A 27,859-nucleotide genomic window follows, 5' to 3' on the forward strand; every position below is an offset into this window, starting at 1 on the left:
TGTAAAGACACTTGAGCCTGTAAAATATTAGTTGCATTTATAATCTTAATGATAGCCTACCATTTTATAGCCCCTTGGGTAGCAGCGGAGTACAAAGTCTTGTTACACACACAAAAGGACTTGGTGCCCTCACTGTTCAAAGGCTGGGCTGGAGCTGCCACATCATTATATCGGTGACTCTGACATGCCAATTCTACACAAGCTGTGATTGTAATGATTTACGATAGCCTCAGGTTAAAGTGCACTGTGCTCTCTATCAATGATATGATTAAAGTACTTGTTGAAAAAAAAATATGACCCTGGAGACTAAGATGCCATGTGGAATTTTCAGCCACATCACTGTCAGAAAGATCATTATTTAAATGATCACTTCAATTTACTATGAGAGGAATTATGAAAGGAAAATCTGAACTACTGATTGGCAGTGTTATTAAAAAATATCTTCTACCCCAGGTTCGAATTAAGTTTTACCCCCTTGAAATTTCTGTGATTTCAAGGATGCTGAGCAGCATGTATTTTTTTGTCTTTCCAGAGCCCCTGTTTTAAGCTCCTACATTTGCATTATAAACGAGAGCCCATTAAAACACTCAGATGCATATTTATTGCACATAATCTTTTTTCCATGCCCACTCATTTTCCCTATATAGGTGTTTGGGCATGGCTCTAGTTTTGTCTACAAATCATAAGTGAAGTTGGAAACATGACAGTTTCCTGGTTAAGTTGATTAACACTGACAAGCAAAAGATGCATGGATTCTTTTTTGGGCCTGAAATGCTAATCCAATTAACTGGATAATTACCAGATTTCCATTTCTAGTTTTCACTGTCACTATTGATCAAATTAACCTCGTGGCTGCTGAGATGGCCCTTTATTTTGTGTTGTTTCTGGGCATTGATTTGTTCCCTGAATCTGGCAGTTTGGCTCCTTCACACACACATAAGAAATAGGACACCTTGAAAACCTTCAATTCTTCATCTATATCCTCACTTGTCTGTTTTCCAACGTGTCATTGCCTAGCTATACTCTGTTAGATATGTATAACAAAGATGTATGTAGAGACATCGCTCCAGCTAAGTAGATTAAATAAAATGATTAGTCTGTTTGCTGGGATTCTTTTTGTTTATTTTTGCTATTTGGGCCAGTTAATGGAATTTTGCTTTCTCTTATTCTTAAAGAATGTAAAAATTAAGGGGATGTATGGAAACATTTTTTCCCCCAAGGAAAAGAATATGATGAATCCCTACGAATTCCAAGGCAAAATTGGCCCTCAAAATTTGACAAAAAGAGGCACTGAATCTCCTTTTCCACAACTCACCCATCTTCCTCTATGTTTGGTTTCCTTGGGTTTAAGACTTAATTTGTAACTAGCTGGTATCACTGTTGCTTTCCGGAACTGTGGGTACTGTGAATTTAGATAAGAGTCCTGTGCTCTCAGATGTTCAGAGCTCATTTCAGAACTGAATGAAGAAAATCAGCTTTATGGCCTGAATGTAATAAAGCTTACTTGGTTCCTGTTGCAAAATAATGCATTTAAGATTATTGCAGCCAAAATGGATTGGACTGCAAAGTTCTGACTTACTATTTTTTTAATTTTTGAGAGTCTACTCAATTCTAACAGTTTGGCGTTTAGCTAATATGGATACCAGAGCTGTCTTTGCTTTGATTCTCTTTGGTCTGCACTAAAAGAACAGTATTTAAGCCCTAAAGATAGCAGCCATACAAGTGAGTAAAAACAGATTTGTCCACTTTTCTAGTTTTAGGAAAACAATAAATATTAATAGAAGAATGAAAAAAAAACTCTTTTTGTCTTCCAGTTTATCTTGTTCAATCTGTTAGGGGGAAAAAAGTTGTTAATACCATTTTTTTAGAGATCTAGCAGTCAAGATCAAAGCTTGATCCATAGCACATGGGCCATTGATAAAAGAGCATTTAATATTTTCTGTAGTCCAAAGATTAAATCAGAGAACTAGGTTGCCTGAATTTTTAAGTAAAACTTTATATAAATACTTCAGGCACATTTTATAGCCTGGAAGAAAAGTGAAGATACTGATGACCATACAAGTGTTTTCACCATTTAATGGCTCCTCTTTTCTTTCTGAAGTTCTTAAGACTCAAGCCACAAAAATCACAGGTCATAGGCTATGTGTATTGCCACTATGTGAGTTCTTCTGGCTGTGTCTAGGTTTAAGCGATCCACTTATGAACCTTTAATAATCATGATATCTGGAGATATACTTCCAGAAATTTGAAAAGGAAGTTATACTGTAATTCTGAAAAGGAAGGAAGACCCAGTTTACAAAATAGAACGTCAGAAACTCAGCCTTGGATCTGAGAAATTGCCAGTGATTTGTTTGAGAATATGATACCATGGATTTTCAGACACTGAGGTCACCATTCCAGTTCCTTTTTAACCTAGACAAACACAATTCCAATATTTATAGGTTCGTTCAGTATAATGACTAAAATTGATTGCTGGATAAAGTACCTAGTAAATTTGTCGCTAGGCAGAGTATATGTAGAAAATAAAAATAGAGATTTGAGGCACTTGTTTGGCTAAGTCAGGCCAAATATTCTCTTCTAAGGTGTGAGAGAGTTTTCCTATAGATTGACTTGTTCGATTGGTATTAGTTGAATTCATTATGTAATTACTGAGCTTTCTGTTTTACTTGAGAAATCATGGTTGGTTTTAAAGAGAATAAGAAGGCATTCAGGATATTTCCAGTAGGAATGCTCAGCTATAATTACCATAGACCTTGAGGATTTTTACAAGGAAGCCATATCCATGCTCTACTTCTAAATTGTTTGAGGTGTTTGGAGTTAATACAGGGTGAAAAGTGACAAACCTTCCAGAAAATTCTCTGTATTTTTATTCTTGTTTCTTAAACATGACCTAAATTACCAAAATGGTATGAGACATTGTTATCACCCCGGGCCTATAAATGTCAAGGATAAAACAAAGCTAAGCCATTGACTATTACAGACAAATCACAGTCATCCTCCTCATTTCAACATCTCCTGCCTTGTGAAGGGACTCAAAGCAGTGCCTGTGTCAGGGCATGCAATGATAGCAATCTCAACCTCAAATTCTCCAACCATCTCTATCTCCTTATATCCAGGGTCTACATGAATGCTCTGGAAGGCCAGAGAAAATCACTCCTGTGGAATTTTGTCCATGGGCCTTATGGCCGTGTGTAGGCCCTTGTCATAGCCCTTAGAGGTTGTGCTAGCATATGAGTATCAAGTATGTCAATTGATATTATCTTCCCAGAACTGATTTCTTTGTTTTAAACATTGGTTCATTTTTGTTTCAAGCAGTGTTGCAGGTAGGGAACATATTGATATGTTCAAAGAAAATATTCCTGATTTCTCTTCCTTGGGCAATCCTTCTTGCTTTCACAGAAACCTCAGTCTAAATCAGTGCACTCTTTCCTTCCCTAGGCTAAGCCCATCGTGTTCAGAGCCTTAATTACCTGTCTCCCAAAGTTTTATATTTTCATGGTCTAGCTTTGTAGAAACTTAAATAACATCTTTTTACAAAAAAAGAAATCCCCAGCTTTGGAGTAACAGATCTCTGTCTTCCAGATTGATAAGGGTGAAAATCTGATCTTTCCCACTAATTATTTAACCAAATTGATAAATGATGCATTTTTGCTTCATATATGTTTTTCTCCCCCCAACCCCAGGTCAAAGATTTCTACTCATATCCAAATGAACCGGTGGCTATAGAGAATCTCAAGAGAGGACTGGCTAGCCTATTTCAGATGCAGTTAAGCTCTGGAACCACCAACGAGGTACTTACTAATATTAAGGATCCAGTATATTATTTGTCAATAGTTACAGAAGTTGCTTATATGGATTTCTATTTTAAGAAATTCAGTAAAAATTTACTACTATGGTAATGCTCAGAAAGGGTGACTAGGGTGGTTAAGTCTCATTTACATGTGAAACAGATTGCCATTTATCCCAATTTGTACCCAAATACAGGGTGAGGGAAATTCGAATCTATTATACTAAGGAGACTTACAGAATGACTAAATGGCAGAGGTGCAGAAAACATTGGGGAGCATTTCAGTGGCATCACTGTACATCACTATCCCATGGGGACCTTATTTAAGATATGGATTCCCTGCAGAAATTCTAATTCAATAGATCAGGGAGGACCTGAGCATCTATATTACAACAGTTTTCTCAGAGAGTTTGGATGCATTGTCAGTTTGGGGAACCAGAGGTCTATACCAACCCCCTTCATTTTACAGATGAAGAAACTGGGGTTAAACTAGAGAAGTTAAGTGTCTCTCCCAGTATCACACTTTGAGTCAAAGGCAGGGCTGGGTCTGAGTTACCTGTTCTGAATTCAGCCAACCCAGGAATGGGTGAAAAAATCCAATTGGCAGGGCTGGGCCAAGGGAAGATTGGGTAGTTTACTAGAATAAAGGCCACGTGTGGTGCCAGTTGAGACCCAAGGGAAGGGACAGAGAAACTAAACAGTCTGTACAGACATACATTTGCCCACACTCAAATTGTTAATGTGACTTTTAATGAGTTGAATTAATCCCACAAGTTTTTAAGGATTTCTAATTATATTCGGCTAGTCAAAGAGCGAGTGCACGCCCATACTCACATCTGGATACAGCATTAAAAGTCAGATCCCTTTCCCACGTAATTATCCACTTACTAGAGGTTTTGATTTTGACCAGGTCATTTGTCCCATTTTTCCTAGATGTTAAAGAGAAGTAGGAAATCCTTTATTATTACTGGGGCAACAGAAGGTACTCATAAGACCCAACAAAAGAGGATGAAAAAGAATCCACACGCTTCAGGAAACACTGAATTCTTCCTGTTCTTTGGTCTTGTCAGCCTGGACAAAAAAGCAGGCCCTCATCACAATATCAGGAACCCAGTTTTCAGGCCGCTTCCCACTGGAATTTAAGTGGTCTATGTGAAAATCCTTAAAGATGTATTTTTACTTTTCTTTTTAGGTAGATATCTCTGGGGATTGTAAGGTGACATACCAGGCTCATCAGGACAAAGTGACCAAAATTAAGGCCTTGGATTCATGCAAAATAGAGAGATCTGGATTTACAACCTCAAATCAGGTATGACCGATATCACGCTTTTTAAGGCATCCAAATAATTACATTTTATAGAGATTAATTTAAAATAATAGAAGAATAAGGTTAACAAATAATTGGGGAACATTTATAATTTTTAGTTTAGGGTGTTGTTTCACATGTACCAAATGAAAAGGTTTATTTTCATATGTTACAAGTTTGGGTGGTGAAGGAAAGGTATTAAGAGGAAGCTCTTTTGAAAATTAGAAGAGAGTTTGCTATTTGACTTGATTCAGAGATAAAAAGCTGATTGTTGCAACTACAAATATTTATTTACTTACATATTTATTTATTTAGGTCTTGGGTGTCACTTCAAAAGCCACATCTGTTACTACCTATAAGATAGAAGACAGCTTTGTTATAGCTGTGTTCGCAGAAGAGACACATGCTTTTCGGATGAATTTTCTGCAGACCATCACAGGCAATATAGTATCAAAGTAAGATAATGAGGAAATTTAAATTCTCTTTCTTATTCTTTGATATGTTATTATATTTGGCTTTTAAATATACATGTTAGAAATATTAAATGTATGTATATTTTATATATGTATTTATTATATAGAGAGAGTTTTCTCATTTTGACTGTTAGCTTCTTGAAAACTGTGATTATATCTCATTCACCATTAGTTTTCATGTCATCTACAATAATATATGGCATACATTAAATACTGTTTTTTAATAGAATTTCATTTAAAATTGTATCAATCATTTATTGAATTGATATACGTTTTAAAAAGGCAAACTACTTGATTCGTTCTAGTTTATATTCTAATTTCTCTGTCAGATCTTTCCAATGGTAAGGTTAAAAAGTGGTGGCATTTGCATGTTCTCTTTTTGAGATTTTTGTTGTTGTTAAGAAACAAATAAAAAATTCCATCATAAAGTGATATGACAGGATTTTTGTATTTTTTTTTTTAAGATTTTATTTATTTGACAGACAGAGATCACAAGTAGGCAGAGAAGCAGACAGAGAGAGAGAGGAGGAAGCAGGCTCCCTGCTGAGCAGAGAGGCCGATGTGGGGCTCGATCCCAGGACCCTGGGATCATGTCCTGAGCCGAAGGCAGAGGCTTTAACCCACTGAGCCACCCAGGTGCCCCAGGATTTTTGTATTTTTGATTTATAATACTGTATTCAAGCCCATTATTTCAGTGTGAGAAAATTTCTCTGGTCAGAAGTTCTCAGGGGCTTAAGGACTAGAATTTTCAAATCTAAAAGTATATATTATTTTCAGATTTTAATTTAGAAGATTTCCTAATATTAAATATATTCTATCTTATGCCATCACTTGTCAAATGCTTTCTCTCAAGTAACTCTAATATCAGAGTGCAGTGGATGCAAAGTCTTGGGAGAAGTGCTTCACACCATAAATGCTTGAAAATTCTTTGGAAGTCTCATCTGGATAGAATTTTGCATTTTGCTTTGCACCATATTCTTTTCATGTATTTTTGTATAATATAAATATTTTAAATTACTTATCAGGTCTATCAGGTTTCCACTGCCCTACAACAAACCACTCCCTATTTAGTGGTGCAAAAAGCAACCGTCATTTTATTATTCTCTCTCGGAATTCTGGGTCTTGCCTTGGCTCAGCGAGGCATGCCTTGTTTGGCCTCCATTCTGCAGTGGCAGTCACTGACCAGAGCTGGTTCAAAGGTTGCTCCCTCACCTATTTGCTATCTGGACTGGGAAGACTGAAACTACTATGGTTTCCCCAAACATTTCTCTTTATCAACATGTGGCCTCTCAAAATGGCAGCTTCAGGGAGTCACACTTTGTACATGGCAGCTCAAGTCTCCAGAGGGACATGTGCTGCTGGCATTCCAGATGAAAGCTGAATTTCCTTTTTAAGATTTAGCCTTAGAAGTCACATAGTTTCCTTCCACTGTCCCTGTCTTAGTTGGGGGAAATCACAGAGTCCTGCCCAGGATCAAGGATAGGCATGCAGCGTCTACATCTTGACGGGAAAAAGCATTTCAGGCAAAAAAAATCATGGCAGTCATTTTCAGTAAATACGATTTCCTAATTATCTTAGTTAATTAATGGCTGTATGGATGATATTTTCAGAAAGCAGGGCTAAATTTAAAAGAAGTGACAGCACATATCTTCTTCAGCATCCGAGCAAGTTTTCTTCCCTGTATTCTCTTAAATCCAGACCCAGATTTTGAAGCCCTTGAGTAAAATTGTTGTTCCAGGAAGATTTCATAATTATCTTGAGGTTTCTGCAGTTTGAAAGACACGGACTCACATAGTGTGAAGAAATTTGTATCTGGTTTGCCAAAAGAATGGCAATCAGTAGCTTGTTCACTCAAAAGAAAGCTGCTAATGTGATACTTCTCTTCCTTGGTTTTGCAGGCAGAAATTAGAGCTGAAGACCACTGAAGCAGGCCCAAGACTGATACCCGGAAAGCAGGTTGCCGCCATAATTAAAGCCGTTGATTCCGAGTACAGGGCCCTTCCCATCGTGGGACAGAACTTCCAGAGCGAGTGTAAAGGATGCCCTTCTGTAAGTCTGAACAACTTCGTGGGGTGGTCAGATAGGGGAGTAATCATGGCTTAAAATTCAATTTTCCTTTTGTCTCCAATGGAAGCTTCAGTTAATTCTTTGAAGAAAGCTTATGAAGAGCTACTAGCCACCACTGAATTCTAATGGCACTAGCACTTAACAGTATGCACCCGAGATGATGTGTAATCCAACAGTAATTAACTAATAATTATCGTCCACTCATTTCAAATTAAAAATGTTATGACTTAAGGGCAGCTTCTGAGTAATAATACCTAGAATGCAGTGGGGGGGTAAAGGGCCTAATGAAATTTGGGGAAAGCATGTAGTGTGAAGAGCATGGACAGGAATCTGAATCCTGAAAGTTCTACCACTGAGTAGCAGTAAGTCCTCAGGTAAAATATTTTATTAAGCTCAGTGTTCTGAGTATTCATGTGAGGACTAAAAAAGGATACTGAGTTCTCTGCTAAATTGGGAAAATTTTCTTTACCACGCCCCAACTCCCTTACCATTACAGACAGAAATGAGATAGCACATCTCCAAGGCAAAGCATAGGTCATCATAACATTTTAAGTCCAACAAAGAGAAATTTCATTTATTGCATGAGTGATGGTGGCCATATATAGATCGTTAGGGTCCAGCATTTACTAATACTTAGCCTCTTGTCAGGAGAACAAACACTTGGCTTCATGCTCTGTTGGTAGCTACCAGAAAATGCCATTCCCTTGGGTATTATTGGCATTCAGAGAAGTAGAATTATCAAGAACAAATATCATAATTTGCTTAAAGTATAAGACACTAAGTCATTGCTAATTTCTCAAATTTATCAAAATTGAACCAAGGAAAAAACAAAAAGTAAGAATCATCATTCTTAAATCTCATTTTTTGTTTGTTTTTCTTCCATATATAAGTTAATGTTCCAGAGTAAATTTTATAATGTGTCATATGAAGGTGGAAATTATTTAGAAAAGTGACTGATGAAACCAATCATCTTTTTTAGTGCTGTGAACTATTAATTTCTCTCCCCGTGGTTATTAAAAATTATAAGCCATTTTTAGATTTGATAATTACTTCTTCATTATTGTAGGAAGGGTTTTCGTCTTTGAGGAATTGCTTTTGCAATTTCAGTACATTGTCATGATTGCAAACCTTTTAAGAAAAAAATCTGAATTCACACTAGTATGCTCTCTGCCCTCAGAAATGACCCAGTAGGTCTTTAGTTAAGAATAGTTGGAATTTTGCTTTGGAATAGCCTCTTAAGATTAGATAACCAAAAAGGACTTGAAAAGGAGAAAATATGTGTCTATTGCTTATTAAGAGTGAATAATTTAAATATTAGTAGAATGCTGATTACCCCAGAATTAGAGAGCTGGAGGTCACTAACAGGATTAAACACATTTTTTACAATGAGGGGAAAAGTGGTAAACTATGAAAAATCAATTATTTAGCATATTTCAAAGCCAGAATAAAACTAATTAGAATTACTTACTATTGTTAAAATCAGAATAACAATAGCATGAGAATTACTTTCATCTAAATACTACTCTAACTTGCAAATAATGAACCGTTCAGAGCTTAGCATAGTTAAACATTGCATTTCATAAAAACAATAAAATAAAGAGATAGAATAGGGAGCTCAAGTTATTACGAAGACTAATTTTCAGTGAGGTCCCAGTACATAAGAAACCTGATACAGTTATTCAGCAGTTTTATGTTTTCCCCCCTTCCAACATCTCCTGCCCTTAAAGAAAATTCTGCATAATTGCAGGATGGTCGTCAAAGCCTGGCCTTGGGTCTAATTCCCTTGGTGTAATGAATAACCTTATAGGCCCGGAAGTCTTGGTTCTTTGGAGCTAAGTACTAACAGACAAAAATGGTCCTCTTGCAGAGGAATCCTACAGGGATTCAGGAGGCCTCTAGATTTGTCTCTGAGAGTCACAGGAATGTGAGAGGGGCAGGTGGCAATCATTGATATGGAGGTAAGACACAAAAAGCTTCTTTTGCTTGTCAGTTACAAGGCAAGCTTTCTTTCTGGAGAGAGCGTCCCTTGACAACGCGGATGTTCAGAATCCTGAACGGGGTATGAGCCTGCAGCCTGGTTTCTTTGCAGCTGGCGGAGCACTGGCAGTCGACCAGAAAACACCTGCAGCCTGACAACCTCTCCAAGGCTGAGGCTGTCAGAAGCTTCCTGGCCTTTATTCAGCATCTCCGGAGAGCAAGAAGAGAAGAGATCCTCCAGATCCTCAAGGCTGAAAGCAAGGAAGTGTTGTAAGTTCCCGAATCTGGTGCTGGGTTGTCTGTAGAAAAGCATTTCTGGGTTATTGGGTTCTTCTTAAGCAAGAAAGACCCCTTTTAACCAACTGCCCAACTTCCAAATCAATTATTGTGTTGTTTTTGCATTTTCATCAAAGAGTTATTATGCCACAATACAGTAATTTAACAATCACTTGGCCAGAAATATGTGAGAACAAAGTTTTGGCAGTGAGTCAGAATGAACATTTTTTGAGTGTTTATGAGTTTAAATCAGGTCTAAATTGGTACATAGATAAAGGAGCGCAGGGCTTCATCTTGACCCCAGGATGCATGTGCTGCCTCCCTGTGTGTGGACCTATTAATTTACATTTGAAAAGATTCTGGAGTTGATTATAAAAACAGAAAAAGAGTATGACTTTTCAATTGAAAGATGTGATTTTATTAAAGATCATATCCATCAAAGCCATTTTTTTATATAGAAAAATTGAGAACTAGGGAAATAGTCAAAAGGTTCTAGAAAAAAGAAATTGGTGCATTATTTGAATGTTTGCTGCAAGTGTGATTCATTGACACGCATAATAAAGAGAGCTGACTTAAGTCTCAGACTTACTTTGTAAATGCAAGTGGTTTTTGTCTGTAACATAGAATTTGTACATACAAATTCAGCTGTATGGTACTAATTACCCTAATGATACAGAAAGTGGCTCAATTAATTTGACCGTCAAAAATAGCCATTAACATAATAAAAAATGGAAATTGGCCAACTTACACACACACACACACACACACGCGCGCGCGTACACACACACATACACACAGTACCAGTAGCTGTTGTCACTGAGTTCAAAGAACTCAGTTCTCCAAGAAGAGAATGAGTTTTTTTTTCAAGAAGTTGTTTATTCTTGATTCTATTTGTTATTTACTTGCCTCGAGGACATTTTGGTAGGAATTCCATATGACTAACCAGAGTTGGTTGCTCTCTTCAAAAAATAAATATTTAAACCAGAAGTTGAAAAATACACAAAATCAGAGATTCTCAGACTCCTGTTTTAATCATAAAACTTTAAAATATATTTGTAGGGTGATTTATCTTTATAGGAAAGGCAAAGATACTGACAAGAAAAGTTAAAAAAATTGGTATTAGTTTAGAATGGAGATTGAATTAAATTTTAACCTTATTTGTATCCTAAAAACCTTAAGATAGCAATTATTTGGATAATTTCATGATGTAGTTTCTAAATCAGATTACAGGTTTCTTCTGCTACCCAAAAGTGAAGCCTTCCTATGAAACCTTTTGTAACCCAAAATGGTGTTAAGCAAAGAATTACCATTAATTTACATGGAAATTTTTTGAGCATTTTCAGACCAAAAAAAATAATCTCTCTTAGGTTTTTCTGATACCTTAGAACACATCTTGCAAATGGATACACAAAATAAATGGAGATATAACCCGGATGCTCATAGTCACAGTTCTAAGCTATGGTGGCCTGATGCTGAGATGCTGAGTGTAGGTCCCAGGGAAGGGGATTGGTGTGACCATACTTGCTGTTCAGGGGGCACACTGCCTCTATAATGGGCTTGCTACAAAACATGTTGAAGGCTATTTTGTTTTTAACCTTTTTTTTTTTTTTGTAAAATCAAAAATCCTCTTCAAATTTCTTCTGGTTACCAAAAACAGGTACTAATGTAGGTCTTTTGTAAAAGCAAAGTAGTCTAACACAAACTTTGGAAAAGCAGGGAATACTTGTATTTATGTAATATTGTACTATATAATATGAACCCACAGGTAACATAGTGTAATAGAAAGTATACTAGGATGAACTAAAATCAGAAGACCTAGTTTAGTTTAGTGTTTTTTTTTATGTTTATTTATTTGAGAGAGAGAAGAGAGAGAGTGAGCAGGGGGAGAAGCAGAGGGAGAGAGTCTCAAGCAGACTCTGCACTGGGCAGGGAGCCCCACAGGGGGCGCATTCCCAGGACCCTGAGATCATGACCTGAGCAGAAATCAAGAGTCAACACCTAACTGACTGAGCCACCCAGGCAAGTTTTTAATTTTGGGAGATCTGGTTTTTAATTTTGACCTCCAACAGCGTACAATCTTTGAGCAAATTGTTTACTTTTAGCCTCTCCAATCCTCACTTCTAATGTCAGTATAATATGGAGAATGAGTCCTTCTATTTATTATAGCATAGTGAAAGACAGGGTGGTGGAATATAACATTTCTCAAAGTGTCCGTTGTGTGTACCTTGTAATTTGCAGAATATTACCAAGTATGCCAAGAGGAAATAATTCTGTGAACAACTGAGTTGGAAAAATGCTGGGTGAAACCAAATCAAATAATTCTCTTGGCTGCAGAAATTTTCAACATCTTCAATTGTAAATTATTACATATAAGTTTACTTAAACATTTTCTAAACTTAAATAATCTTGAAGATCCCTTTCCTTACAGCATTTCATAGGAATAGAATCACATGGAAAAAAAAAACAACAACACCACTTTGGGAAACACTGTGTATTTAATAGATCATGGATTCCAGAGTCAGAAAAACCTGAATTCCAACCCCAGCTATACACTTAACAGCTAGGGGCTGTTAACATCTCTGAGTCTGTTTCCTCATATGTAAGGGGGAATATTAGCACTAAACTGACAGAGATGTCTATGGGTTAAATGAAATAATTGTATTATTAACAGCATATATTTATCAAGTGTTCTAGGCGCTCTACATAGATTATGTAATCTAATCCTCCCAACAATTCTAAGGTAACCACTATTTCTAGCCCTGTCTTACAAACAAAGAAGTGAAAGCAAAAGAGAAGTTGCACACCTAAAATTTCTGGTGCAGTACTTGTGTAATAGGCACCTAATAAGTATTCCCTCAGTCTCTCCTTCATTCACTACTAGGTTTTTGATAGGAACAAAATGATAGAGTGCGAGTGTTTCTTTCTTTTCTTTCTTTCTTTCTTTCTTTCTTTCTTTCTTTCTTTCTTTCTTTTTTTTTTTAAATATAAAGCACTAAACACATGTATGGTGTGTTTATACGATGTGGAACAAACTTACATTCGTAATATATTCATCAGTGTGACAAATAGTTTCAGAAATTTTAGCATTCCAGACTCAACCAGATTCCTGACAACCCGTGTATGTAATTAGAACTTGCCTATAGGAGTTCTACTCTGTCCACACATAGCCATTATGGCTGAACATTGAACATGAACATGGTAACTATACCATGGTATTTTTTATTTTTAGAAAAAATGAACAGCATCTTCTCCCCAGATATAAATTAAAATTAAAAGGATTTCCCATCTTTTCTTTAAATAATACTGCCTGAGTTAAACTAGGCATTTGAGAAATGTGTACATTTGCAAAGCTAATCAGACAAAAGAGAATCAATATTTGAGATCGATAACTCTGATGTATTACTCAGAGAGAAAAGGATTTGAACCTAATTTATAATTTTGCATGTATAATTTTGACATATAAATTTCCAAATTGTGTTTGGTTTAGGCTATTACACTAAAATTAGTTTCTATTTTCTGAGTATACATTGAATTAGAGAGTCATTAAAGGAAAGGTTTAAAATAAAATGGGGGGTATTTTGAGGAAGTTATTCATTTTTTGTTTATTTTTTTTTAAAGATTTTATTTATTTATTTGACACAGAGAGAGAGAGGTCACAAGTAGGCGGCAGAACAGCAGGCAGAGAGAGAGGGGGAAGCAGGCTCTCCACTGAGCAGAGAGCCTGATGGGGGCTCAATCCCAGGACCCTGGGATCATGACTTGAGCTGAAGGCAGAGGCTTAACCCACTGAGCCACCCACGGACCCCATCATTTTTTGTTTATATTAAAAAATTTCGCTTCTTTAGGAAACTCAAATCAATGGAGAGTCTGTGATTGGTAGAGATTTAAATAATTCCTTAAGCACACTAAATATTGATATCCATGACTCTCCTTTCTTTGTAGGCCTCAACTGGTGGACGCTGTCACCTCTGCTCAGACTTCAGACTCATTAGACGCTATTTTGGACTTTTTGGATTTCAAAAGTGACAGTAGTGTTATCCTCCAGGAGAGGTTTCTCTATGCCTGTGGATTTGCCTCCCATCCCGATGAGGAACTCCTGAGAGCCCTCATTGTAAGTCAAGTGAACACTGGGAAAATAAAGGTTCTCAGCTACTAAAAGGTTCATTAAGAATCTAGGCAATGATTGGATTATTTTCTATCCATTAATCCATTAACTGTAGTAAACTGTTTCACCTAGTATCTTCTTTGCAATTCCTTTAAAATAACATAAACTGTATTATAAGGAAATTTAAAGATTATATTCACTTATCATATAATATGACATAGAACAAAATTTCAGAGATGACTCTTGGTTATGCTTCAGAAATTGATTTTAAAAGATTTGTTTTGACTTCAAAATTCTTCTTGGAATTTAATACATAATACGTTGAAGAGATATAATTCTTCCAATACAAAAAAATTTGTATTGGAAACAATACAAATGTTTTTGTATTGGAAACAAAAGCTAGACTTCTCTTGGGTCCAAGATTTAAAAACAAAATGTGCACTTATCCACTTACAATCTAGTGGAATAATTAATAATCTTTTTGGAAAATGGGACCATTTGAGGACCTGATAAAAGCCATGAAGCTCCTCTTCACCCATAGGCAAAATTTTAAAGACTATTTTTTTGGTTCACTGACGCAGTGAACACAGTCCATAAACCCCTTGGGAGTTCATAGACTCATGTTAAGAAGACCTGGAGAGAAGAGATTCTATTAACTCTTCAATTCAAAGTTAGAAAGTGAATTTGTATGTGTTGCCAAATCAGAATTTTGAATTTGCTATCAAGGAACATAAAACATTTTCCTTAGACATTGGTTACTTTGCTTTTTGAAAAAAATGTTTCTAAAAATGTCCCATGGAAATGCTTAGATGTTTTGATAACCTGTTTACCTCTGTTTACCAATTACTCTGGCTAATAGAGTAAGTTCAAAGGTTCCTTTGGGAGCAATGACATCAGAGAAACTGTTATGATCATCGCTGGGGCCCTCGTCAGGAAGCTGTGTCAGAACGAAGGCTGCAAACTCAAAGTAAGTGCAAATCCAGTCTCATGTGTTGTGCAGTTCCACATCTTTCTATGTCATACTCACTGGACTGCCTATCACTGGCACTCCTAATCTCCCTTACCCTACTCCACTTTCTCTATTCATAGCAGTTATTATCATCTAGCATACTTTACAGTTCATTTATTCATGACATTTATTGCTTATTTCTGTCTCTCACTGAAATGTAAGCTCCATACAGAAATGGATCTTTGGGCACCTGGGTGACTCAGTGGGTTAAGCCGCTGCCTTCGGCTCAGGTCATGATCTCAGGGTCCTGGAATCGAGTCCCGCATCGGGCTCTCTGCTCAGCGGGGAGCCTGCTTCCCCCTCTCCCCCTCTGCCTGCCTCTCTGTCTACTTGTGGTCTCTCTCTCTGTCAAATAAATGGATAAAATCTTAAAAAAAAAAAAAAAGAAATGGATCTTTGTCTTATTAATACTAATTGCTTAAAATAATAGCTGATTCATAGATAATGTTCAACAAATACTTCCCAAAGAGTGAATAACCTATTACTCCCTCACCAATATATATTTATTGAATGCCCACTACATATGTGGCTTTCAGTGGCATGTATGGTATAGTCCTCTTCCTCAGAAAAATATTAGACTCTAGGGCTATCTCCTAGAGGAGAAGTTTTCTTTTCTTTTTTTTTTTTTTAAGATTTTATTTATTTATTTGACAGAGAGAAAGAGAGAGAGAGATCACAAGTAGGCAAAAAGGCAGGTGGGGGGGGGGGAGCAGGCTCCCTGCCAAGTAGAGAGCCTGATGCGGGGCTCGATTCCAGGACACTGAGATCATGACCTGAGCTAAAGGCAGAGGCTTAACCCACTGAGCCACCCAGGCCCCTGAGGAGAACTTTTCTTTTTAAAGGTTTATTTATTTATTTTAGAGAGGGAAGGAGAGTACGAGCAGAAATGGCAAAGGGAGAGGGGGAGAGAATCCCAAGCAGACTCCACACTGAGCATGGAGCCCTACACAGGGCTCCATCTCACATTCCTGAGATCATGACCTGAGCAGAAACGAAAAGTCAGATCCTTAACTGACTGAGTGAAGTGCCCTGAGGAGCTCTTTATAATAAGTGTGGTGTGCAGTTTTGAGTTTTGACAGAGGGAATTTAGTTACTTCTAAATATCCAGAATTTTGCATTCTGTTTTTAATTTCATTTGCTCAAAGCTTCTCCATTTGTCTGAGTGGACTATTAATTTTAACATCTTTCTCATAGAAAACCAAAACCTTACTTTGTAAGCATAACTAGATATAGAAAATCCAAAAGGATTAATATCCAAAGCAGCCTATCTTTCTATAATGCAAATAGATTAAAGATGCTGAATATATAAAAAATCTTTTTTTGGTCCACATTTATTATACAGTCAGCTTCTAGTCAGCAGTTTTCTTCTCTCTCAAAAAAGACATCACTATATTATTTTCCTTGCTGAGTGCTTGCTCTTAAAAATAATAGGGAGAACATTCTTGAAATAGTGCCAAAAGAGGCAACCTAAACTCGAATATAAATTAAGTACGAGAAAGATTACTAAAAAAAAGAAATGGCATTGAAAATGTTTGAACATCAGCCTGTTGAGTTCTGGCAGAGATCAAATTTGTATTACTAATATGACATCAAAGAACTATGACCTCTTAGATATTTTTTCAATTTCTATAATTATTTGAATAGCTGATTTACTTCAGTAATCATATATCAAATATCTTGGCTAAAGACAGAATTCATATATGAAACATCCATTCAGCAGAATTTAATAAGCATCTACTCTGTGCTTATTATTATTAGTCACTTAATATAAAGATACATAGAATATTCTACCATCCTCAGAGAACTCCCAGTCCTTTTATCAAATAGAAACAAAAAAATAATATTGAAATATAAACACAGTGCTCTGAGAATACAGAATATATAGCAAACTCTTCTTTTTGGGGGTGCTAGGGAAGGTTTCACCAAAATAGTAGTATTTGAGCTTTGTCTAGAAGAGCTTTTTAGGTAAAGACACGATAGTATGGAATGAAGGACATTCTAGGAGAAATACATCAATGCGTGAAAAGGCCCGAAGTCAAAATGAGTTGGGTATGCCTGAGAACAGTGAGAAATTCTGTGGAGCTGGAGCACAAAGTATTCATATTTGTGGGGCAGATAGGTGAGAGTAGAACTACAGGAAAGAAGGGAAGAGAGAAAATAAGTTGGATCTTTATTAATGAGAGGCTAATGAGTCCGGCCATCACTCCGCAGAGAGAGGGGAAAGTGGTGTGTTTTTAGACAGGCGAATGAGATGCTCAGATTTTTTTTTTTTTTCTTATTTAGAAAGAATCAGAGTGCAGGGACCAGCTGTTGACTGGATTAGAGCCAGCGAGATCTGATTGAAAATATTTGCAACAACAAGACAAGAATTAGTAAAGTTCACACAGTGGCAGTAAGGTGAGAGAAGGAGACAGATTCAAGAGTCAGTTAGGAGGTAGATTTTTTTTTTATTTTTTTAAAAAGATTTTATTTATTTATTTGACAGAGAAAGATCACAAGTAGGCAGAGAGGCAGGCAGAGAGAGAAATGGGGAAGCAGACTCCCTGCTGAGCAAAGAGCCTGATGCAGGGCTCGATCCCAGGACCTGAGATCATGACCTGAGCCGAAGGCAGCGGCCCAACCCACTGAGCCACCCAGGCACCCCAAGAGGTAGATTTAATAGTACTCAGTGACAGATGGGATGTGGGGAATGAGAGAGAGGTAAGAAGCTGGATGACTAGTAAGGTAGCAGGATAGGGTACTAGGTGTGGTACTAGCACGGTTTATAGAACCTAGTTTGGGATTGGGAGGTGGTTAGAGCTATGAATTTGTTTTCACCATGTTAATTTTGAAATCTTCTGGGTCACCAAGTTGAATTGTCCAAAAGACAGATGGCCGTAGCCACCTGCAGCCCAGAAGAGGAGTTAGGGCCAGGAACAGAGTGGCTGCAACCTTGGGAGAGAGTAGAATGTAGAATAAGAAGGAAACTGACCAAAGGATTAAATGTAAAGTTTTGCTGAAAACAGGATAGTCAAGTTCTCATCACATCTTTAAAGTTACCTTGTAGCGAGCTTAAGACTATTCCCTTTCACTGTCATTCAATTTTGTTAATATCTTGGGGCAACTTTTTAAAAAATGCATCTTTGAAGATAATTAACCACCAGATGGGTTGTTGTAAATGTTCACGTTTGTGTTTCAACGTTCTGCTGTGGAATATTCATCTACCTATAGCTTAGTTTGAAGACATATGAATAGAAAGAAAATGATGTATTCTCAGCAAAAATTTAGGGTATTTACTGGGCATACAATGGTCTGACTGCCCAAAAGGTACCTGCCAGCCTATCGAATGCTAAAGTTTTTGAGCATTTACTAGCATGAAATTTCTTGCCTACCCCGTGGCAGTCGGAGTAACAGCTAGACAAGTTTACTCACTGAGTACGAAGTCCCCTATTTCTTTTTCTTATTAGTTTTTTGTTATGTCTTGACCTCCTCGCATCGTAATTTCATTTTTCCTTATATGTGTATTTGAAAAGATTCAAACCTACAGAAAAGGATAGAATAAGAAGAATAGCATAATTCCATGAACATCTGTGTTTCCGTCACCTAGATTTGCCAGTTTTTAACATCTTGCATATTTCCATTATCTCATTGTTTTATCTCAATTTATTTCTATTTTGATTCAACTATGTGAGAGTGGGTTGCAGACATCTGGCATTTTACCCCTAAATGCTTTTAGTTCTTACTACGTGAATACTTTTGCCTGTAGGCCCTTACGATGGACAAAGTACATATATATATACTTATTAGATGGCGAGTTCATACTGCTATCTTTAATTCCAGACCAGTGCAACAAGCTTCTTTCTCTCCTTCCATTCCATACGTTTATCTTCCTTCTCCTACAGAGAGAACTTTGGACTTCAAGAACATCAATATATTAAAATTCATTTGCTCAAACCTAAAACACACACAAAATAGTTTTGGAATTGCTACACCAATATTGCTACAAAAGTCAAACTAAATAAAGTTTAAGACTTCATCACAGCTCTTTTGTTTTTAGGATGTAGTCCACTAAATGTGTACCGTCAGAGTTCTATATTCTAAGTCTCTTGCATCAAGTCTTTGTTATTCTCTTCTGTTTAATTATGTTTAATTAATTAATTATATTTGATATATACTTATGTTTGTTTGTTTCTCTTTGAATTCAATTTTGGCAATCTACCATCCCTGTTGACTTAATTTTATTTCTTGTATATGTGAAATACTAACATGGTTCAAAAGTCAAAACTACGTTTTAAAAACATTCTCAAAGGGGTCCCGTTCCCTTTCCCAGCCCTTCTACCCTTTCTCACCTGCCTCCTCCATGTACCTGTTGTCATTAGTTTTTGGTTTCTCCTTCTTGTGTCTCTTTTTGCAACAGTAAGCAGATGTACACACAGGTTTTCCTTTTTTTTTCTCTCACAAAATACAGCATTCTATATATACTCTTTTGCAGCTTATTCTTTCCACTTAACAGTATACCCTAGAAATCACCCCATACCGATCCTCAGAGATCTTTCTCATTCTTTTTCATAACTGCCTAGTATTCCACTATGTCTATGGACCGGTGTATTCAGAATCTCTTGCATATGGTCATGAGATGGTTTCTACTATTTTGTGATTAAAAATCATGCTGAGATGAATGATCTTGCATGAAAATGCATGTAGGCATTTTTTCTTATTGTCGGAGATTTTTTCTTATTGTTGGCTAGGGTTGCTGGAACAAAATGCAGATATGTTAGCTTTTGCCAATTATCTTCCTTAGGAATTGTACCATTTTATGCTTTTACCAATAATGCAAGAGAATGCCTATTTCCCCATAGCCTCAATAGGAAAGTATGTTATCAAACCTTTGAATTTTTAATCAATCTGATAGTTGAGAAATAACTTTTCTCTGATTACACATGAAATTTAGTATCTTTCCTTCTATTTGGGGACCTTTTATATCTTTCCCCACCCCTATCTCCCACTCTCTCTCTCTCTCCCCTATTGTATGTGTGTGTGTCTGTGTACCTGCTGCCTAATTTCAGAATTTGCAAACCCTATGGATGGATTAGACCCTAAGAATCCTCAAAGATGAGACTGAATCCTCTAAAACATATGTAATGGCAAAGACCAGAATCTAGGTGTCTCCATTTGTAATTTGCTTTTCCATTAAATCATTAACTTATACTCAATTCTTCTTTTTCCCCTAGGCCAGAAAGGTACCTAGCTTTTCAAAAAAAAAGTGTTTGCCACATAGAAGACATTCGAGAAATATTTTTTGAAATGTATGGTAGCATTAATCAAATTTGGATTCAAGTGGAAAGAAGCACTTTTTAAACATTTAGAATGAGACCTCATGGTCAAGTTCTAGTACTTTCACCAAATTGTTACTTAAGAAAATGTATGTGGCATCACTTAGATGCCATCTAATTGCCGCTTTAGAAATTCAATGAACAGGCAATTTTATGACTAACCAATCACAAAAGAATCTTAAAAATGACTTTATACATTCAGAATGTGTTCAAAAGTAGATATATCAATTATTGTACTCATTCCTTCTTAAGAATATGTTAGCGTATGCATTTTTTAATGTTTTTTGTGTTTTAATGTTTTAATGTGTTTTAATGCAAAACACAACACCTTCATCAAGTATACTTGTCCATTTTCATTGTGTGTCTTGGTCAGCCAACCAGTGCAAAACTTTCTAACACTTTGGGTTGTTTTCTTGGACCCAAGAGTGAAGCCAGTCTTGTCCAAGCCTTATTTAATATATGATTATACATATGTCTGAGGTGGTATGTGATTTTTTTAGGCAGTGGTAGAAGCCAAGAAGTTAATCCTGGGAGGACTTGAAAGAGCAGAGAAAAAAGAGGACACCATGATGTACCTCCTGTCTCTGAAGAATGCGCTGCTCCCGGAAGGCATCCCACTCCTTCTGAAGTACGCAGAGGCAGGGGAAGGGCCCGTCAGCCACCTTGCCACCACCACGCTCCAGAGATACGATGTCCGTTTCATAACTGATGAGGTAAATTCCCCGAGAGTATTTGCACCATTCACAGAAGGAAAAGAAGCCTGTCTAAACTTGAGTCAAATGCAAAGTTCTCCGAAGTCAGTCTCTTCCCCCCCCGCCCAAACTAATGATCTCTCTTTCCTGTTTAGAAATAACTCAAATTGAACTTAAGGCTATTCTGAAGCAGCCTTACATTTTGAATAGATAATGTCCTGTATCCTAAAGCATAAATATTGAAGCACATCCTCTTATTTTAAGAAACAAATTCCTTCCAGAAATACCTTTATTTCCGTAAGTTTTAAGATGCTGTTAAATGTTTCAATACTGAAATATCCTGGCTTAAGAATTCCTGTGTTGGTTCCTATAGCTGCATTTTTAGGAAGCTGTCTAAATTAAACTTGGGTAGAACAGAAAAGTTTTTAAACCTCAAGATCAGCTGCCTGCTGCGAATGATATTTCCAGTTTGCTGCTGAGCACCTTCCTACCACTTTTGTGTCAAAGTTGGTAGGCTGCAAAGCATGACAGCTAGCATCATGGGCTTTTGAGACAGACAGACCTATACATTCTGGCTATTTTTTCCCAGTTGTTTGTGCTCAGGTGAGTTGTTTAACTCCTCTATGCTTGAGAGCAAGGCCAATATTTCAGGGGGATTGAAAAAAGCAGAGAGAGGTGGAATTGAAAGAACTATTTATAAATGCCTAGCATAAAACCTCCCGTGGTCATATCACATATTGTTAGGCAATGCTGATAATGAACAAAATCATTTGTTGCCATTATTTATTGCCACAGAATGCCATCATTTTGGCAGATTTTTTTTTTTTTGGTGTTAATGTTTTGTTAAGAAAAGTGTTCCCTAATGTAACTTGTGGACTTTGGGTGGCAATGATGTGTCAGTATAAGTCTGTGGACTGTAACAAATGTACAACCACGGAGCAGGATGCTAATGGAGGGGGAGGTTGCTTGTGTACTGGGCAGGGGGAGACCGGAAGCAAGGGGTATAGAGGAACTTTCTGTACTTCCAGCTTGGTTTTGTTGTGAACCTAAACGTGCCCTAAAAAATGAAGTTTATTAATTTTTTTAAAAAGGATAAGGAAAGATCCTGAGGGACTTCATTGTAAGGAAATATCAGTTACTAGAGCCATTGCTCCCTAGTACCATCTTTAAAAATAAATATTAGTTAGGTAATGCCATGATATGCTGCAATAACAAATGGGCTTCAAAAATCTCAGCTCAGGAAAAGGTTCTCATTCATGCCATGCCTAATGAAGGTAAGGGAAAATGTGGCCCTGAGTTTACTACAATAGTAGTAAGAAGAGAGAGAGAAGGCACACAGGCTCTTAACTGTCTCAGTCCAGAAGTCACCCACAGCAATTCTGTTCATGGTCCATTGGCTAGAACTATGGTCCCAACCTAACCGCAAAGAACCCTGGGAAATATAAGAGCACGTGACTATTTTTAAGAGCACTAACTCTTCCTATCACAATATCAACTTCAAAAATCTAGATACGCACTAAGTTTGAACATCTTTGAACAGGTAAAGAAGACTTTGAATAGGATATACCACCAGAATCGTAAAGTTCATGAAAAGACTGTACGCACTACTGCAGCCTCTATCATTTTAAACAACAATCCATCCTACATGGAAGTAAAAAACATTCTGCTCTCTATTGGGGAGCTTCCCAAAGAAATGAATAAATACATGCTCGCTGTTGTTCAAGACATCCTACGTTTTGAAATGCCTGCAAGGTATGATGGAGTGCATCTGTCTCCCTGTTTATTTAAGCCAACTTATTTTATTCGTTCAAGCTTATTTGTACATTGGTGTAGTACACATGTGGTTAATAATAATGGTGTGGTCATTATGCTAGGTTATGTTATATAAAACCAGAATTTGCCAAATTTCCTCCAAGAACTATTTAGCGGGCCAGATAAAACAACTTTACTTTGGCACTATGATTTGAAACCTCTATTATTTTACTTAGGTCTCCTGTTCAGTCTGGTGAATATATATTGCCAAACATTTGTAATGTTTTAAAACCCAACTACATTTTTTTTTTAAAGATTTTATTTATTTATTTGACAGACGGAGATCACAAGTAGGCAGAGAAGCAGACAGAGAGAGGAGGAAGCAGGCTCCCTGATGAGCAGAGAGCCCGATGTGGGGCTCGATCCCAGGACCCCCACTGAGCCACCCAGGTGCCCCAAAACCCAACTACATTTTTGATAGGACTATTTTTATCAATAGCACAACAAAGTGATATATGTTCTCACCAAGTGGTTTCTCATGTTAACTTTCCAAATGTTGGTGATCTAACATTGAAGCCTCGTCCATCACAGATCAAATGAATCTACTACTTAAGTTAAAAGCCTCAGGCATGGCTCATGTTTTGGGACTATGCAAGGTATGGGGAGGAGAATCAGCAGACTTCATCACTCTCAATAACTTTTACTGGATTCATCTTTCTTCTAATTCTCAGGACTCTTCTTCTGAATTCACTGATGTCTCCCTTCAAAGTGGGGCTTCCCCAGAGCTCTCTGCAATTCCTCACTGAAATGAAAGGGCTGGAAAAGAAATTTCCATTTTCCCTGAGTTACTTGCACAGCAGGATCCCCAGGAAAGATAAAACTTAAACATTTTCAGTTGAAAAGGAAAACAGATTATGGGGGAGGTTGGAAAATAGATAAAGACAAAGGAAAAAAAATTAAAGGCAGTGAAAGAAAGGGGTACAGGAGGAGTGGGTAGAAGGGAGAAAAGAGCAGGACAGATAAGGAAGAAGGAGCAGGTGAGCCAGGGAGGAAGAAGCAAAGTCTGTCTGTAGCCAGGTGTTCCAGGTAGAATGGATTTGACTTCTGTTTCTTTGTTTGCTTTTATGAGACTCTGTGGAGGAGATCCTGGGTGGGTTTTCTGCCCTTGTCTTGTGAACCTAATGATGCAGGGGACAGTAAAAGAGGAGGCACTGGGGTAGAGAGCAGCCAGGGAAAGGTGAGGAAGCTGTCGCAACACGGCAGGGCAGATTCTCGGGACCAGAATGGTTAGAGTTGGAAAGAACATTATAGGGCCACTTCGTTGGTATCTCTCTCTGGTGTGGGATCTAGTCTCCTGGCAGGTGGTGTCCAGTCTTTGCTTGCACCAGTCCAGTGGCAGGGGGCCCACCTCCTCTGAGGGAACTTGTGTCATTATTCAAAGACTATCACCAGTACTTCTTTGTGTAACTGAAAGCTTCCTATTGGCCATATTTGCCCCAATCCCTGGATCAAAGCAGAGAAGAGCAGGTCAAATCATTCATCCACATGCAGGCCCTTTGAATATTTAAAGACAACCATCATGACCTCCTCATCCCTTCTTGTTCAGGCTAATAGTATCTTATAACCTAGTGATAGTGGAGGGGGGAACCTCTAGGGTTACTATTCCCTCCCCTCAATAATTTTCTACCTCAGATTTAGATCCAGATTTCTTTAGCTGATTCTTTTGATATTTTTTGTATTATTACCATAATTTTATTATTACTGATATGATTAGTGTTAAGTAGTCAGGATTGGAAGATCTCAACACTCCTTAGACAGCAGACAAGATAGAGGGGTAAGATTTCAGACTTACTTTAGAGGAGATAATCATTCATTTATGGGTTTTACTGAGATGTCTCTTTAACTGAAAATTCCATAAGAAAAAAAAATTCCTGGAAGTGAACTGTGGCATGTCATCAGCCACTGGTAATGTGAGAGAACGTAGGAAAATGTTTAAAGAAATATTGGGCACACCGTCCCCCACCCCACCCCCAGTTTGGTACAGCTTTCCTTGAAAGTATATAGTACTTAACAATAGAACCATGATGATTCATACAACATGTGTTTTCCACTCCCGAGGTGTGTCCACCAGTTGGCTGAAGCCATTCATAGCTGGGCATCCTCGCCTTGCTGTCATTTTGATACCAACCCAAATTTCACATATCTAAGGAATGAAGGGGAAAGCCCTAATCCTAACGCTGGCACTCCGGCGGGCACCTCCCCAGTCTTGGAGCCGCGTGAGGAAAATTGGGCCCCATCTTCTTTCCACTGAGTATTTGTTTTTTTTTTGTTTTTTTTTGTTTTCCAAATCTGACTTGGGAAGCAGCCATTACAAGGAATGTGCAGCTTTTTCCTTTTCTGTGTTGCAGCAAAATGGTCCGTCGAGTTCTGAAGGAAATGGTTGCTCATAATTATGACCGTTTCTCCAAGAGTGGGTCCTCTTCTGCCTACACTGGCTACATAGAACGTATGTCACCCAAAAAGCAGTTCTCCCTCTCTTCCCTTCCCCAAGTTGGTATTGCTGGAACTGTTGCTAAATTACAGGGGTTTGGGTTTTTATTGTTTGTTTGTTTTTTGTTGTTGTGATTAGGTGCTCCCCATTCAGCGTCTACTTACAGCCTGGACATTCTTTATTCTGGTTCTGGCATCCTAAGGAGAAGTAACCTCAACATCTTTCAGTACATTGGGAAAGCTAATCTTCACAGTAGCCAGGTAACTCATTTTCCATTAGTTTTGCTTCATAAAGTATGTTAAAACTTAGTCCAAAGTAAAATAATATATATACCAATGATAACACCATAGAATGCATAAGTTAACAGTGGCTTCTGCTTTAAGTTGTTTGCAATTCCATCATCTGCAGGAGGCTGTATGGTTTATCATTCCAAGTATGAACTTGAAACCTAAGTAATTTGACTTACTGGACTTGCCAAACATCCGTTTGTCATTTCAAAGCAAATGTATTCACAACATTGTAATTGTGCTAATATTTTTCACTTAAGTTTTTTTAAAAATATTGTATCTTTATTCATAGATATAGTCCTTAAAGTTCCACGTATCTAACTCTGGAATATATTTTCCTTCTCTGGGTGTTTCTATGAAGAAGTTGACTCCCTATAATAAAAATTTTGACTCTCTAAAGAGCCCATTATATTTTTCAGTACTACCAGAAGAAAAAAGAATAAAGTGTAGGCATTTGACAACTGGCTGAATTCCATCTCTTTAGTTTTATCCAAAATTTGGTTACAATCTATAAAGTCTTCCTAATCATAAAATATACTTTCTTTTTAGTTTTTATGCATATCAAATTACAACCTTCTCAATAAGCTCATTTAAACATTAAAATGATCCAGTGCCACACAAACTTGAGTTCTCATCCATATTATATTACTATAACCTTTGATGAGACTCTAGTCAGAATCCTTCCGTCCTGAGGAATCACCATCTGTTTGCTGATATGCACTCGGAAATGCCAAACACCCAGTGGGTACAGGGGACAGAGAATATATATGGTTCCTGTGTATGGCAGAGATCTTGATGAGAGCCTCCATCATCTTTTCTTTCAGCCTAAGAGAGAAGTTGGACAGGAAGGGTGTGAGTCATGGCTTAGAGTGCTCTACACCCTCTCATAGCAGCAGCCTTATAGCCACTGTCCCAACATTTCTCCATCTCCTTTTAGGAGCTCTGCAAGATAGCTGACCCATTATGTATGACAGTCCTGGAGGGAGAGGGACTAGGAGTCTCAAGGATGATACAAAATGGAAAGCTCATGGCCTTTATAGTCAGACAGAAGGGGTTTGAGTTCTGCCTCTGCCATTTGACTTTTTTGTTTTTTGACATCTACAAATGGGATAAAAGGTTGTAAGCATTAAATGAAGAAAACCTTGTGTTCAGGCATGGAGTTTGTTGTTGTTGTTGTTGTTGTTGTTTGCCTAGCTGCTGCAGATGTCTGAATTTCTGACCCTTAGGAAAGTTCTAGCCACAGCTCAGAAGCCTCACCATCACTAACGGGGCAGGCAAGGAGCTGATGTCAGGACTGTTTTCTCCCTTTTTTCCCCAGGTGGTCATTGAAGCCCAAGGGCTGGAGGCCTTGATTGCAGCTACTCCCGATGAGGGGGAGGAGAACCTTGACTCCTACGCTGGCATGTCAGCCATCCTCTTTGATGTTCAGCTCAGACCTGTCACTTTCTTCAATGGATACAGTGATTTGATGTCCAAAATGCTGTCAGCATCTGGTGACCCTGTCAGTGTGGTGAAGGGACTCATTCTGCTGATAGATCATTCCCAGGTAATCTGTTCATTCTGCAAGTATTTATTGAATTCCTAACCGTTTCTAGGCACATTTGAAATGTGCTCTGTGCTCAGAGGATACAGGACAAGGTTCAGCCTATCTAGGAGTTCACGTTCTAAGCACTCACCCTATTGGTATCGATGCCCTTCCTCCTTTTCCCCTTTGTTATAGGGAAGCAGGGTTTTCTTTCATCTCTGTTAGTTGATGAAGACACCTCCTCACTGTTGGGGCAAAAGAGAAAATAATCAATATAGCATGAGTACAGTAATGTCATATGTAATTCAATAAAACTAGAAGGAAAAAAAAGAGAAAATACCTGATGCTAACAGGAACAAGAAATTATGGAGAAAATAACCTAAGCCCTTTTGTTGTTGGTCAAAACTGTGTCTTATGGATATCCCTTGCTGCAAGGAAAACTGGTAATTGTGGTTTTGCAAAGGGTGCATTGTCACTCTGAACTAGTCTGTGTTGTAGTAAATATGAATGAAGAGAAGGACAACCAGCAGTACCTGTCATATTCCTTAATCCTCAAGGTCACATATAAAGAAACAGTTCTCAGATTATATCAGAATTTTGCATTGCATGTATCTATTGCAGTATTAACTCTGAGGAGATGAATTTTTTGAGAGAGAGAGAGCATGTGTGTGCATGTGGCATGGGGGTGGGCCACAGGGAGAGGGAAGAAATCCTAAGCAGGCTCCACGCACAGCATGGAGCCCAATGTGGGGCTTGATCACACGACCCTGAGGTCATGACCTGAGCTGAAATCAAGAGTT

The 27,859-nt window shown here is 37.7% G+C and overlaps 1 protein-coding gene across 1 annotated transcript in view; it reads left to right on the forward strand.

Annotated features, from left to right (window-relative positions):
• Positions 1–27,859, forward strand: part of MTTP (microsomal triglyceride transfer protein) — a 45,876-nt gene that overhangs the window by 9,521 nt on the left and 8,496 nt on the right. Inside the window, exons 4-15 of the mRNA XM_080796125.1 lie at positions 3,684–3,791; positions 4,980–5,096; positions 5,409–5,548; positions 7,465–7,615; positions 9,723–9,880; positions 13,829–13,997; positions 14,851–14,958; positions 20,813–21,025; positions 22,545–22,756; positions 25,165–25,262; positions 25,386–25,507; positions 26,853–27,080. Of these exons, the coding sequence (XP_080652251.1) occupies positions 3,684–3,791; positions 4,980–5,096; positions 5,409–5,548; positions 7,465–7,615; positions 9,723–9,880; positions 13,829–13,997; positions 14,851–14,958; positions 20,813–21,025; positions 22,545–22,756; positions 25,165–25,262; positions 25,386–25,507; positions 26,853–27,080 (1,824 nt within the window). The remainder of the gene's footprint in view (positions 1–3,683; positions 3,792–4,979; positions 5,097–5,408; positions 5,549–7,464; positions 7,616–9,722; positions 9,881–13,828; positions 13,998–14,850; positions 14,959–20,812; positions 21,026–22,544; positions 22,757–25,164; positions 25,263–25,385; positions 25,508–26,852; positions 27,081–27,859) is intronic.

Source organism: Martes martes (genome assembly GCF_963455335.1).
Source record: "Martes martes genome assembly, chromosome: 2".
Classification (NCBI taxonomy): Eukaryota; Metazoa; Chordata; class Mammalia; order Carnivora; family Mustelidae; genus Martes; species Martes martes.